The sequence below is a fragment of the Lampetra planeri genome, chromosome 4 (assembly GCF_965212315.1).
Source record: "Lampetra planeri chromosome 4, kcLamPlan1.2.h2, whole genome shotgun sequence".
NCBI classification, from domain to species: Eukaryota; Metazoa; Chordata; class Hyperoartia; order Petromyzontiformes; family Petromyzontidae; genus Lampetra; species Lampetra planeri.
The window spans coordinates 146,482-161,747 of record NC_136110.1 but is presented as its reverse complement, the minus strand read 5'-3'; the positions used below and the strand labels follow the sequence as shown (position 1 = coordinate 161,747).

Genomic DNA, 15,266 nt, shown 5'->3' with positions numbered 1-15,266 from the left:
TCACAACACCCAACGACATTTACACCGTGAAGTGGCAGCTACTCAAACACGACGCTAGCCTAGGCACAGCACAAACAAATATTCCACACCACTGAAGAACTTGGGACACATTGGCAAGGGTGGTAAGTCGGTCTTATTCACTTTCAGCGCTGGGCAATTTTGATTTAGCGTGTTCACCCCGGGAAGCCTCACCGAGTCTCATGACTTTAGGAAGATCCTGCCAAGTTGAGTAGGGGGTGATGCTCAGGGAGTATGTCAGCATTAGGATGTTTGGCCAACATCAATTACTGTTTTAATTAACAATTGGAGGAAACCCATGCAGAACAAAGGGGGAACATACAATAAACTCAAAGGTACCCGAGTCTAGTCAAACCCAGGCGCTTGCAGCGAGGCACAGTTAGTGGCACCGTGCGTTTAAACATCGACCGTGGCCCTGGATGTTCATGTCACCGATGCCTTCCACCTCCTCCAATGCACCTCAGGAGATGTGCAGCGACCACCACGACATGCCACTATCTGCTCTTAAGACTAGACACCAAATAGAGCTGCTCCAACGTTGATGAATGGTCTTTGAGAATTGCTAATTTCCTCCCACATGCAGAAACACTTATCCTGCTACACCTGGTGTTCCCAGGGATCCGACCCCAAGTACTCGCCAGACTTAAACTCGCTTAGCTTCTGAGATTTGGCAGAATCGGTGAATGGCTTAGGAAGATCCCGCACGCAGGAAAGGAGTGTTTTAAGGTTTATGGTAATGTTGCTCTCAAGCCGATGGTTTGAATCAGACCGCACGGGATGAGACAAGCGAGATGGGAAAAGCATTGCCACAGAAAAAATCATTTAAAAAATCTAACCGTCATTGGGAATGGTGCCGACACGCGACGCGGTGAGACCGAGTGGACGCAGGCCGCCCCATACCAGACCCACCAGTGGCATCGTGGAGAACGCAATTGGGCAGACTGCTTCTCCACCTCTTGTCTTTCTACATAAACACTGCCAACATTTACACATCCATCAGCCAAATAGCCTGCTGAGAGTGTGTATTTTTGATAGCATTGGTTCAATAGGAGCAAAGCTAGAGGGGTTTTGATATTCAGTGTCTCATCAGCAGGGGAGTCTGGCTTGCTTGATGTTTACAGGCAAGGGCCCTCTCTATTAGCGGTGCTCGTTCGATGCACGACTATTTTAAGAAGGCTGCATGCCCACGAGGCCGCGTGGTGGTCGAAGGGACGCGTAAAGAACGCGTCGTTTACAAGGAGGGACGGACGCGAGGAGGTGGTGGCAGCGTCCGCTTCGTTACTCTGCGCCATGGTGATAGGAAGTGAGCGAGGGCGTCCACAATTGTGGGTGCACAGTAGGGGGGCAGGGGCAGCATTAAAATGTACACCAGTCACACAGGGGGGGGGGGGTGGGGGGTTGGGCAGCAGGAGAGAATGGGAGGACAAAATCTCAAATTACACCAAAGATTCAATTCACATTTTTCACCGGATCCGGGAAACCAGGGAGTTGGTGGAACCCGTCTTCAGTAGGTGGTGTCACCGGATTCCTGAGAAACAAGAAGGCAGGGGGGTGAGGACATTTACAGTTATGTGGGGATGGGCTTTGTGTCGTCGCAGGAGCAGCAGTGATCTTTCTGTAAGAGCCATCCTCCTGCTCCTGCTGCCCCTGTATGGCACGGCCACTCAGCACCTGGCAGTGAGCGGGCGTTTGCTGATAGGGGGCGATGACTGCTTCCGTGTGAAATCCCAATTGAGTGTTGTGCGGTGTAATATTTGACTTTAAAACATGTGGACCGTAGTTCTGGCACACAATGACCTCCGCATTTTGGAGCAAGGTATCTTGACGTCCACCGAAGCAGACGGCATGGAACGTCGATGGTGTTTACACCACCCCAGCAACACCTGAACCCACGTGTGTGCGAGTGTCCAAGGAGCCACGTACCGGTGCCATCGCTCCTCAGGGCCACTGGTACTTGAGGTACCAGATGGTTTCATTGGAGAGCTGCGGCCCAAACAGCGGGTTCAACTGAGCCAGGATAGCGATGAGCCAGCTAGAGGGGGAGATGGGTGGGTGGGCCGAGAGAGGGGAAAATAGGTGGGAGAGAAAGGAAGAGGAGAGGGGAGAGAGATAAGGGAGTGAGGTGGGGGGGGAAGAGTGAGGTGGGGGGAGGAGAGTGGAGGAGCGAGAGACATAGTGGAGATGAGAGGGGAAAGAATGGGGGAGAGTGGAGAGAAATCAGGGAGGAAGTGGAGAGGGGGGGAGAGTGGCATTGGTGTCACGAACAACACAACACAGATTAACCGCACATGGCCCCGGCTCGAGACGTTGAGTGGCATTCACCGAGATCAAATGAGCAGAGCCATGAACATCCCTGCACCAGTGGTATTAATTGAACATTCCTATGACTCACAGGGGTTAAGTCAATGTAGAGGACATTCACTGTTGATCTTCCCCACACAGTGGGGGGGGGGGGGGGGAGTTGACCGGGTGACCCAGCTCATCATCCCCCCCCTACCGCTGCCAAAGTCAGAACGCGCAACCTTCCGACTGCAGGCCGTGCGCTCTTCCGGCGAGCCCCCCACCCCCCCCCCCCGTATTAAATAAAAAAAAGAACGACAAATAATCTCCAAACTGAACTGTGGCGGTCTCAACGGGGTCTCCACTTCCCTGGTCCTCCTCCTCTCGTACCCAGGGGCGGTAGTAGGGGCTGGAGCGGGTGGTGGCGATGCAGATCTGATGCCTCCGTTTGTTGTTGTTTGAACGACCCAAAACAAACAGCGTCCCCGTGAGCGATCCTCCTCACCCAACCACCGGCCACAGCCCGGCAGGTCTGGCGTGTACCGGGCGGGCGGCGTGGCGGCCCAGAGGTGACCACGCCGGGTTCTCAACTCGCTACACCTGAGAACCCGGTCATCAGCCGCACGGCCTACATGGTAGTGGATAATTTCACCAGCATTGGTTCAACAAAATAAAGACTTGACCGGTTTCAATATTTACCATCTCATCAGCAGTAAGACTCGTTTGAACCATGATGAATTGCCAAATGTTTGTAGGCAAGGACCATCAAATATCTACTCACCGCAACTCTACACTGCTGTGAAATCCGTAGTTCTCTCACACACCTGCTCCCCACATTCTCTTCCTCCAACTGTAATCCACTCCCTGCTAAACGAATGTCACCACCACCCAAACGCTGGAGGCCGGAACGTCTGTCTCTGTTGTTGTTTTCATACAGGGGTTGTATTTTTTTTGTCTCAATTCTGCGTCCATTAGCGGAGGGTGATCGGGGGGAGACACGGGGCCACGGGGCCACGGGGGTCGCGATGATGAGGACGGAGGACGGAGGGCATCACGGCGACAGGCCACGAGCAGGGGACTCGCGCCAGACTAAACAACCCCCAGGCCATGAACCCAGATATTTGGGGTTTTCAGCGGAGAATCCCGAGCACGATCATTCATGTTTGTGCTCGGCACCGCAACAGGACAGGGAGCACCGCGTGTGAACCGACTGGTAAACTGCACGAGTTCACCGGTAAAACCACGGTTAGCGGTTTGCCACACGTAGGAACGTCTCGAGCAACAAACCGGACGTGTTGAGCTTCTCAACTGAGGAACGAAGCAAGCTGCCGCCAGGGGTGGTGGAATGGTGAACACACAGGTTGCGGGCTCGATTCCATCTCTCCGCACAGCAGTTGAGTCGACAATGGAAGAGTAGGCCAAATCTAGAGCTGCCTCGAGTGGAGGCGCTTTCCGTCAGCAGTGATGTGCTCTGGCAATTGCAGGGCTGCATGTTTACCTTTTATTTGCCCATAGATGATTTACCCTCAGGCCTGCCGCCATGCGGAGTGTACGTACACGCATGCCAGTCAGTGCGTTTGTTACACCACTGGAATCCGTTACCAGTCTCTGACCTTTGGAACGGCCTATTGATTCTGAAAATGGTTATCGGTTACCAATCCTCATGGAGACACAGCTCGTGCTGTTGTTACTTGATAATCTTGCACAAAGTTGCTGTACTGCATTGAATGCACTCCGTAGCGTTAGTATAAAACTGCCTATAACACCAAGCAAATCTCTCGGCGGTTTAAGAGGCCACACCCTGCTGATGAGACTCAGATAAACTGAAATCAGTTTGGAGCATTCCTGCATAAACAAATGCTATAAGAATGTCGATATTGCTGGTTGCTGCAGCCGTACGCATGGTTTTCTCCGGTTCTCCCACATGATGACAAATTCTCATGAAAAGAGATTTGGCCAAGTCTCGAAAACACGACCACAAGACTCGGGAAGGTTTCCTGGGTGAATCTTTGCCCCGATTCCCGGTCTTTGGGCGCCACCCGGTGGCGAAGCTCCGGTACAACACAAGCGACTTGCTGCTGTTCGAATGGCCATTTCTGCTCATCATCTGTTTATAGGGCTTTTCGGAGCCAGTGGTGCAAACCCAACATTTCTATGGCGGGGGCGAGTATATACAACCACTGTTCCCCACACAGTGGTACTCATTCATTTGGCCCCCGGAGGGAAAGATGATGATGGGCCGAGTCGGTCTCAAACAGGATTGGAACTCGCTCCCTTCCGCCTGCTGTTGCTACAGAACTCGGTTCAATGATCACAAAACATTGGCAGGCTTCTAACGACTCGTAGATTTAACTTAATTATGATCACCACCATACATCCTTTGATACGTGCATGATAACAATTCATATTATTTGGTTCTTTCATTAAAGTCACGTAGATATAATATAACATAAAAATTATTTCAAAACTGACGACGTTTCGATCGCAACACAAGCGGTCGTCATCAGGCAGAGAGAAAAAGCGGGAAAGTTTTAAGTAAAATTAAAATAATTATTAGTGATTTACACAGTTTGCACAATTGTACGCAGACCAAGTGAGTAAACGAGGCTGCAAATGAAGCTAATACAACATAAACAATGTGGTGTCTTCGTTCAAGTGCAGTATGTACTTGTTTGGTCTACGAGGATGATGTGCGTATCTATGTGTGTATATTGGACTTTATTCGCACTGTAACCCAAATATAATTCATGAATGAATGAGTGATTTGTGTGTTGCAGAGGTCGGCTGAGCGAGCGCCATCGTCTCCTGACTCCGATCTCTTTGTCCTCTGCTGCCGCCCCAGAGCGGCGGGGTCCAGGTTTGGCGACACAGGCGAGGGGAGACTGGACAGGTCCGGCTAGGGCGGTGTTTACCGAACACAACTAACGCACCCACCCAGCCAGCCTCTCAGCCAGCCGGCAATACGCCAAGCATTACCAACAGCACACACAACAACACACACATACTTACTGGTCGTAAAGGCCAGTCACTAAGACACCAACTGTATCCAACCAGAAGTAAGCCATCTAGTCAACCAGAGTGCCTCAAAGTTACACAACCAGTAAGATAGAAACACATCCAATGAACGACTTAGCCTATCAGCTAGTCACCCAGGCACCGCTATCCACCACTTAGGAGCTCAGCTGCCCCCAGCTCAACGTCACCGCGAGTTGCTTTCCCGCGTTGTGAATGTTCCATCGCTCAGTGACCATGTCGTTTTTACTGCAGCGTTCACAACACCTCCGCGGAGATTGTGCTAAAAGTCCAGCACAGCGCTGGAAAAGGATTTATGCGTGCGGTGTAAAAATGTATCATACTGTAGCACCTCATGCAACAGAAAACTATTACTAACCACTCCATATTCATACAGTGTGGACTAGTCTTACCATATAATTATGGTGTACTTCTGCAGTGCCTGGTATTAATTGTATGTACCCCGAATGGATAATGGGCTGAATTGACCCTCAACCAGAAAATAACTTGTGGATTTTTGATTTTAAGTAGGCCCTCTTCACCATCACGAATGATGGTCTATCCACTGCTGGATGAAGGTGTGCCCATGCTATGGCCATTCCTCATGACCATGTGATGCCACAATCCATCCCGGTCCTGCATAGCTACTGACCTCATAGCCGCGTTTAGCAATGGTCATGCTCTCATTCGTGCTTAATCATTTGGCCGTTATTCCACCACAAGTCTCGTCCACTGACAATTACCCACTTACAGCCATTACCTGCATACAGCCCTTTACGATAGCAGTGTTTAATGAATAGACCTTTCACTACGTATAAATATGCAAGTCAATGACACACACCGACCACCACCCTCAACGTGCCTGATCTTATCAAGTGCCTGGAGATCGGTGTTGTAGGCCCGTACTGCAAGGTGGCCAGGAAGTGGCAGTATAGCAATGGATTAGTAAATCCATCTGTGTGGAGTGGTGAGTGTAGAGTGCTGTGGAACTCACAAGAGGTAGCAGCAAACGGCACATGTCACCAGCATGGTGTTGATAACTCTGTGGAAAGAAGAGCGGAGTCAGGAATAATCATAAGCACACAAATGTATATTTGTCTCTCCACGTATAAAAAACTGTTTTTTACACATCCCATCAGCAAGCCAGGTTCTGGGAGCACACAATTTCAGCACAATCAGTTAAATGCAAGAAAACTGGACCACTTTTAATATTAATTGTCTCATCAGCAGTGTGGCTTTCTTTGAACCAATGCTGAACGCCAGATGTTCAAATGCAAGGACCCTCCTCTGTTCGTTATTGGGTGCGAATTCAACACAAAGCTCGATTACAATCAACACCAACAACTCCCAGCGTCGTTGTTGAGAATATAAAAAACGAAATGATGAAGCAATCCGCCTCCCATATCTGTCCGTCCACATGAAAAAAAACACACTTTTATATATTTAGTTATTTATTCTTCTCCACAACGACCATAATTATTATTTTGGAGTCAGGTTTAATGCAAGAACCACTGCAACACACTTGGGTTCGAATCCCAGCCATGGGTAACATCAGTCACAAGTGGAAATTGAACATGACCCGGGCCACCACTTCGGTCGACTCGGCACTTTATGTTGAACTTCTTTCGCACTCTACGTAGCCAGCCGTGCTGGTCGTATTTGACAAAGCACACAACGGGTAACGCATTCTAGTCGGTCTTAATAGGTTCTCGCTAAAATTATTTTCGCCACTGCTGGTCTAAGAATTATACGCTATACAAATGCCGAAAACACAACCTATTGGAGCAAGCGAGCTGATTAAACACTCCACTCCACTGATGAAACAATGAATATTGAAACCGGTCCAGCGTTTGGCTTGCGTTAAATCAATGCTGCGGCTGCTGCTGCCGCTGATATGGACTCTTTGAAGGCTGCTGAGATATGTAAATAAGAATTTTATGGAGGTGATATGGGAAGGAGGCGAATTCCGTAGCTAATGTCCCGTGCAGGGTTACAGACTGCCGGGCCAAGGCGCTGTTAGCGAGCAGAGCGCCTTACGGCGGTGACCAGTCCAACGTCCTTTGTATCCCCAATGCTCATGTTCACACCACGTACTTAACTCGAATGAGACGTGCGATACTGATAAAACATAGTTTTCATTTGTACTAACGACTACCAGTGTAAGCTTTCACTATTAACGTATACATTTCGATTTAAAGCTTTCGTGACTGCAGGGATTCATCTTCTTGGTTCTTTCGGTAAAGTCACGGAGAATGGAAATAATAAAATAATTAAAATAAAACATAATAAAATAATTATCACGACGTTTCGGCCACAACGCAAGCAGCCGTCCTTATCGTATATCAAACAACTGGTATTTACATTTCAGATGTTATGTACAGAACATATTTGCCCAGTAGGCCTCAAATGTCCATGCGTAGCCTGCGCCCTTGCCTAAGCGGCCGGGGCGGAAACCACCCCGCCTCCTTCCCGGCCGGAGCGACGTGACGACCCGAAAAGGGTTTGCCGAGAACTCACCCTCTGTTGGGCCCCTTGGGGATGAACCAGGGCACGACGAAGCCAATGATGCCCCAGAAGACCGTCATGACGATGATGGGGATGGTGAGGCCGTGGTACCCCATCCTGGCGACACGGCGGCGAGAAGCGACACCGCGAGAGAAGATCGCCCCGTGTCACGTGATGCACGCACGTGCTCTACATTTCCCAGCGCGGATTGGCACGGGGGCGTGGCTGCCTATCCAGTGTATGGAATTAGAGCCGCGTTAATACCCCTGCTCAGCTGATCGTCTCAAGCCATGTCCAGGCGCAGCCCCGCAATTGCCTACCCACGCCACTGCCGGCAGAAGAGTGCCCTACCATAGGGGGCTCTAGAGGGTGCTGGGTCTACTCGACATTTCGTTTTGCCGATCGACTCACGTGAACTGCGCGGTGGTGCTGTCCACACAACCCCCTCGTGCGCCGTGTCGGTCTTAATAGCTGCTCGCCAACACGTGCTCCGAGTCTGTTTTTATACGAGCTGCATGTGGCAGATCTTCAGCAAGCTACTCTGCTGATGAGACGCCGAATGTTAAAAGCGGCCCAGTTTGATTGCAATTCTGATGAAAGTATGCACTCCCAGGTCGTTGGGCTAATAGAATGTGTACACATTTTGCAGGGACAAATGAAAGGCAAATTTCCTATCAATGTATTTTGTTGCTTATATTCCACACGCCGCCGATTATTTTGTATTCGTCACTTGTGTGGACGTGTTCCTTGTTACTCAACTCTCTCGTTGGTATAAATTGAAAACTAATTTCTTTAGAACTGCTTTTTGAGTTTAGTTTGTTGGCCTTCCCCCGCACCTCCGATTAGCAAGGTTAGCTACGTACGGTGTGAAAAGAGTTCTCCATACAGTACTTGTAACATGGGTTCTCGGCGGCTGGTACGCCCTCTTGTGTGTGCGATCAGGAGTGCAATGCTCAATACTCGACGTTCGTGGACTAAAAATCCTCCAAATAGCAGGTTTTGTAAATTACTCAAAAACGCTGTTTCGCTCTTTATTAACTTAATACAAATGCTCACCACATTCCAAATTAATCTCCAAAGTACAAACTTCCGGAAGGGGTGAGCACCCAGTTCTCTCACTGCGTCCGATCACCGTCAAAGTGAAGCAGTCTGGAGAAATGACGAAGTGGTATTTGCTAATTGACCATCACTCTTCTAGTGAGCACCATGGTGACTGCTCCTGGAAACTTCTCTCCTTCGTCCACCCACGTTGACAACTAGCGTCGACTAGACCTTCATTTCAGCTTCGTGTTCAACCATCCAACACATTGCAGGTCACTTATTGCTTCCTTCTACGTACTTGAGAATTCTCCCATCGTCTATTTTCCCAAGCTCTTATAACCTTGCTTAAATTTCGATTTAAAGCTTTCGTGACTGCATGGATTCGTATTCTTGGTTCTTTCGGTAAAGTCACGTAGAAGAGAAATAATAAAACATAAGATAAAACTCCCACGTTTCGGCCACAACACAAGCAGCCGTCCTCGCGTGAAGAACAGGGCTGTCGGAAAGACAGCGTCCTAATGAACACTGCTAAGCTTGGCAGCGTATTTTTAAGCTGTGTAGGCGTACACATTCCACAAGTAGTGACTAATCCCATATCTGCATGTCATCAATATGCTAAATTCCTCTGTTGATATGTAAACTCCTTTGTCAAGGTGCTCTCCTCCGACCCAACTTAAAAATACGCTGCCGAGCTTAGCAGTGTTCATTAGGACGCTGTCTTTCCAACAGCCGTTCTTCACCTGAGGACGGCTGCTTGCGTTGCGGCCGAAACGTCGTGAGAATTTTATCCTGTTTTATTTTAGTTTTATTATTTCCCTTGTATGTGACTTTACCGAAAGAACCAAGAATATGAACCTTGCTTAATTAAATATTACTGTTATCAATAAAAAAATGTCTAACAGTCCTGTTTGTTGCTGCCCCTCACGTTTTTGGGCTAAATACTCAGCAACCAACAGTCGGAGTTGTTCAAACACTCCACCACCCAACACATCCACACAACCAACACAGAGCGTTCTTGTGAAACAACGATGTTTTTATTGTAATTGCCGGGGCAGGCGGGCAAGTGGGGGGAGGAGGAAGAGGTTGGTTGTCCTCACTCCTGCATCTTCTCGATCGTCTCCTCCTTGTACTTCCCCTTGTCCTGGCCCTGCTGCCTGGACTTGCCTTTCTTCTCCAGGATCTTCTTGCGGTCTTTGTCAAGCTTCAGCTTCGTGATCACCACCTGCAGGCCAAGGAGGCGTCACCGCCATGATATTAGTCCTCATGACAACCACAGCCGGCACGATTAGTCGACCAATCGACTAAAAGCACGTGGCAACAATAACCTGCACTAGCAATGATGGATAACCGTGGCATTGGCTACACCGACAATAACGATGTTACCACCACGACAGAAGAGGTGCCATTGATAATTATGGTGGCTGTAGCAATGACAAAGGTAGCAACAATGATCCGTATCAGCGTTGGGTTGGGTCGTGGTGGTAGTCTTATGCTAAAATTCTTGCTGTTCACCCTCTACCATCCAATACCATGGTAACGTTTTCATGCAATTCATACGTAGAAAATGTATTGATCTAATTCTGACTAATAAGGCGCCCTCCTCACACCAGTGGATTAAGACTTTTGGTGGCCGAATTCAACATCAACGTAGGATGACGTTTCAATGAAACCGCTTTCAGCTGCTTCGTCAGGTCGTGAACTTGGAAATTAAGTTAATGATGTAGCAGCTGTGACAACGGTGGTGTCAGTAGCAGTCATGCTGATGTGTGGAGCAGTAGCGTGACGATTATTTGAACTCAGGCTCATTTAAGTACCTAGTGTGATATGTAAACATTGCCACTCGGGATTCAAAGGCAGTCGGCGTGGTGCTGGCCACCCACGCCCTCGTGTGCCGTGCCGACCTTCATATCTAACACTTTCCCCAACAATGTGGTAAAGGCTATACGGGGGACCTTTGTCTTTGGTTATGACAGGAGTGATTCTGATGGTGGTGGCTTTAGGGATAACAATGACAGCAGTTAAGGATGACCAAGACATCGATGAAAACATGGTAATGCAGCAGCAGCGGAAGTCACGGATGCCAGTGGTGGCCGGAGCAATGACAAGGATGCCAGTCGTGATGAAAATGGCAATGATGATGATAGTAGCGACAGTCGCAGTGATGATATAATAATAACCATGGTGGTGGTTGCAATAATGACAATGATGGTGTTGGCAGCAGTGATTATGGTGGCAGCTTATACAATATGGTGATAATGACAAGTTGGAATAGTGACGATTGATGATGACGACTCGGCAATGAAGGCAGTTTCAGCAAGAACGCCTGCACCCTCGCGCCCACCTTGCTGGGATGGATTCCCACGTGCACGCTGGCGCCGTTGGCCTTCTCCCTCTGGATGCGCTCGATGAAGATGATGTACTTCTTCCTGTACACCTGCACCACCTTGCCCACCTGCTGGCCCTTGTAGTGACCGCGCACCACCTGCCCACAGCCACGCACACACACGTGACAAGGATCACTTATGGCCTCTCGTCTTTGTGATTACAAGACGAATAAGAAGACACCACATATCTGTCCCTCCACACATCCCATCAGCTACACAAGATTAGACATCGCAATCATTGCCCCCCTTCCGGCACACGAACTCCCACTTGCACACTGGACCACCTTGCCACACAGGGACAGCTGCCACTGGGGGGGGGGGTCTCCTTTGAATGTTTGAGATGAGATACAAGGTACTTTTTTAAGATCCTGAGGCATTCAAGCACCATATACACGAGACCAGGTGGCTCAGCTGCAGAGCCAGTGGCTCGTAATCAGAGTTGCGAGTTCAAATCCTGCGTTGGGGTTCACTCAGCCAATCGTCCCTCAAATCGGTCGACAAAACAAGTGCCACTTTGTGGGGGAGTCAACAGTGGTTGTCCTATGGGAAGATTCGCCTGCACCAAATCAATGTGGAATTGCATCACTGGCTCAGGGTTGTTAACAGATGCCTGAACATCCTACAACAAACATGTTATAGATCCCTTTCACAATCCATGAAGTCCAGAAGAGAAACACAGGATTAGTGTTAAAAAGTGATTTGGCAAAAAACGGCAGCGCTGGGTAGGACGTGTGCGGGACAAAAGATGGCCGGTTACAGAAATGGGCATTGAAGTGATCTCCACAAGTCTGGCGACTAATGGCCAGATGGTGGGATAATGCAAGGGCAGATCTATGTGTCTCTGTGAATATATGGATCTCTATGCGAGTCAAAGAAGAGTGGTTGGAGACTGCCAGGGCCTCTGCGATTCTCCTGTGTAGCAGCAGGAGCTGCTGGATTTGGCCGAGGTGAAAGGCGTTGCTGGCCAATTTCTTCTTCCTCATCAACAACCACCTCCTCCTCCCCACCTCAACAACTACACCAACACAACCACCATCATCATCCCTCCTGCAACTCTCCTCCCCTCCAGACAAAAGCCACAACACGACCGCATCTGCCACGCTCATGGTGGAGACGAGTGGCAAACAGAGGGAGGTGGTGGGATCATCATCATCATCGGGTTGGTCATGACGATACCTTGAAGCTTGATACACGCAAACTATTGTCATCGTCGCGTTGGGGTCGCACGCACCTGGACCTCGTCGTCCTTGCGGATGGGCATGGAGCGCACGCTGTACTTCTGCCGCAGCTCCTTGGAGAGCGGGGACGACATGATCTTCCTGCGCACGTGCGACGGCGCGTTGAAGTGCCGCTTGCGGTTCTTGCGCCGCGACGACGTCACAAACTTGTTCAGCTTCATGGCGGCTGCTGGTGCTGCTGGAGATTGTGTTCGTGGTGTTGTGGAGGGGAAGGGAGAGGTGCGAGTGGGGAGGTGGTGGTTGTGTTGTTGGTGATGCGTGGTTGTTAGTGGCGAGAGACGAGAATCAGGCAGGGAGGTGGTGGTTGTTATTGTAAAGAGGGAAGTAGAGTAGCAGGGAGGTGGTAGTTTGTTGTGGAAAGGAGTGGCAGGTGGGATGGTGGTTGTGGGAGGTAGAGGTGAGATTGGGAGGTGGTGGTTGTAGCGTCGTTGTTTGGTGTAGTTGTGGAGAGCAGAAAGGATGGAGAGGAGAAAACAGAGGCAACACATTCTGTTAGCTGGTTTTAAGAACAATTTGTTGCAGGATTGTATTTATACGCTTTCATGCTTCTCCAACCCACAGACGAGCGTGAAATATTGTTAAATAACCCTCCCAGGCATGGGGACGCTCTCATCCAGCAGCTTCGTGACAAAGTGCTGTACACGTCACCTACCCAGTAAGCATGTGATGGATGCATCCACCACAAAGCATAACATCACGGTATACAAATGGGTACACTACAGTTTGTCAATCAGCAGGTGGCGTGTCGAGTCCAATGTGGGTACGAGGTCTTCCAAGACGTCCGACCCGCGAGTCGGAAGAGTAGACCAAACACCCTCGAGAGGAAGGCGTCTCTGGCGCTCCTTCGGCCAGTAGAGGCGTGAGCGACCTGCAAGGCTGTGCCTCCAACTTTCACCTCCACGTGGTAAAATTCGACTTGTTTTTAATTGAACTTACCACGTGTATAAAATACACACCACGGCACGAATACACATGGCCACACGCGGCAAGGGCCTGATGCTGGATGACCATGCCCCACGTGTTAAGCAGAACGCGCCGCTACAATTAGAAAACACAACTGACGAGTTTAGCAATCGTCAGGCAGCGGCGGTAGCAAGGCCTCACCAAGTCCTCACTATAATCATGCATGTCCACATTCCCATGGCAAGAGGCGGGTCATACACAGAGGCGATGCTTCTATACACGGCGGACAAACGTGGCGGCACTCGGCTCTTAAAAGTTCTGCCCAAGTGGTGGAAATTTCACATTCTGAGACGGGGCCCAGTTCACCCACTCAACGTGTCGTCTCTCCCTACCACGTTAATGATGGGGTCATGCCGCTCGCGCACAATAGTGCTGGTCTATTAAAATTACGCCACCGCAACATTTAAATACAACCCATTGCCACTACTCAATTATAACAGCATCATCACCCATGGTGTATTCACTGCTGGATGAAGGCATACCCATGCAGTCCCCATCCCGTTCTCCGACCACGCATCTCACTCCCGTAAGTACCTAAATCCCTCCATAGTTCCATCCCTACGGTGATTCCCGTGCTAAACAACCCCTTCAACATTAGCAGCAGCATGAAACACGGTTTCACCGCGCTTAGCGGCCATCGGGTCCAACATCGCGATGGACCGACACCCGCCGCCCGCTCGGGAGCCTCATCCTCTCGCCCCAACGCCACCAAATCCCCTCGAGGAGACAGGCGCTATATCCCCCCGCACTCCTTGGGCCCCCAACGAGAGAGGGGATGCCTCATGGGGTCGATGTTCACGGATTGCTCGCGGCGCCCAGGAACCACGGTCACTTACCGCTCAGCGATGGCGGCCGAAAGGGAGATCGTGATGTCACCAAAAGGCGATTACGTAGGGCGAGAGTGATGACGTCACCGCGCGGAGCAGTGACATGACGTCATCCGCAGTGAAGTAAAAGGTAAGCACAGATGACGTCAATCTATATTTATTTCCGTTTACTATTTTGTCATGAAACTAAAACAGAATCATTATCTCTATATTTGAAGTTTTTGTTCCATACTCTTTGGTTTTTTCGTAGGTAAAAAATATAAAATAAGTGTTTGTGCTTTCGCTTCGTTCCCCCCACCTGAAGAAGGACGCTTGTGTTGCGCCCGAAACGTCGTGATTGAATTTAGTTGTTGTCATTTATTATTTATTTTATATTTTTCACCTACGTGACTTTACCGAAAAACCCAAAGAGTATAGAATCATTATCGTCGTGGTGGAGAGTGATACAGCTAATCTGGCTGTGACGGTCCCACCTGATGACGGAGACTTGTGTTGCCTCCGAAACGTCGTGATTTTTGTTTTTATTTTATTTTACTTTCTACGTGACTTTACCGAAAAAAAACCTAAGAAGAGAGTGTAAGTGCCACATGAATGAGCAGACAACACGCTTCCCTCCCCCAACTGTTCCTGCGCGTGAGCAAGACGAGTTGTCGTCGTTCACCAGCACCGGCTCATGCGCCCCTGGCTCTGCTGATGAGCCACCGAATGTCGGAGCCAGTCCACAGTGAGCTTGAGTCGGGGTGACGTCACGCTATCAACAACTCCCTGAGCCGAGTTCGCGAGCACGGAGTTGAATGGATTCATTCTGAAAAATAATCATGCTTGGCAGGGCGAGTCGCTAAAGAGAGAATACAAACTGAGCGGTGGCCAAGTGCCTCGAATTCACGACTGGAATCCGATGAGCTATGAAGCTCTTTTTCACAGACGTGAAACCTGTCATCACAAGAACATGTTTCATGTGATTATCATAAGGTCGCATAGTGTGAACGATTGCAGCT

General features: G+C 49.6%; 2 protein-coding genes across 3 annotated transcripts; both read right to left on the bottom strand.

The window, feature by feature from the left end:
* Positions 1-732: 732 nt before the first annotated feature.
* Positions 733-8,023, bottom strand: LOC144717501 (V-type proton ATPase subunit e 1). Its single transcript, XM_078592880.1, has 4 exons — positions 7,828-8,023; positions 6,305-6,352; positions 1,942-2,050; positions 733-1,546 (listed from the first exon to the last, which is right to left on the bottom strand). The coding sequence occupies exons 1-3, from the start codon at positions 7,929-7,931 to the stop codon at positions 1,957-1,959; spliced, it is 246 nt and encodes an 81-aa protein (XP_078449006.1). The 5' UTR covers positions 7,932-8,023; the 3' UTR covers positions 733-1,546; positions 1,942-1,956.
* Positions 8,024-9,868: 1,845 nt separating this feature from the next.
* Positions 9,869-14,412, bottom strand: LOC144717500 (large ribosomal subunit protein uL24-like). 2 transcript variants are annotated; one of them, XM_078592878.1, is made up of 4 exons: positions 14,278-14,412; positions 12,472-12,656; positions 11,198-11,338; positions 9,869-10,078 (listed from the first exon to the last, which is right to left on the bottom strand). In XM_078592878.1, the coding sequence occupies exons 2-4, from the start codon at positions 12,637-12,639 to the stop codon at positions 9,950-9,952; spliced, it is 438 nt and encodes a 145-aa protein (XP_078449004.1). In that variant the 5' UTR covers positions 12,640-12,656; positions 14,278-14,412; the 3' UTR covers positions 9,869-9,949. The 2 variants fall into 2 exon arrangements, with proteins under 2 accessions (XP_078449004.1, XP_078449005.1); XM_078592879.1 differs by having other exon boundaries at positions 12,472-12,653; positions 14,278-14,388.
* Between the last annotated feature and the right edge of the window lie 854 nt (positions 14,413-15,266).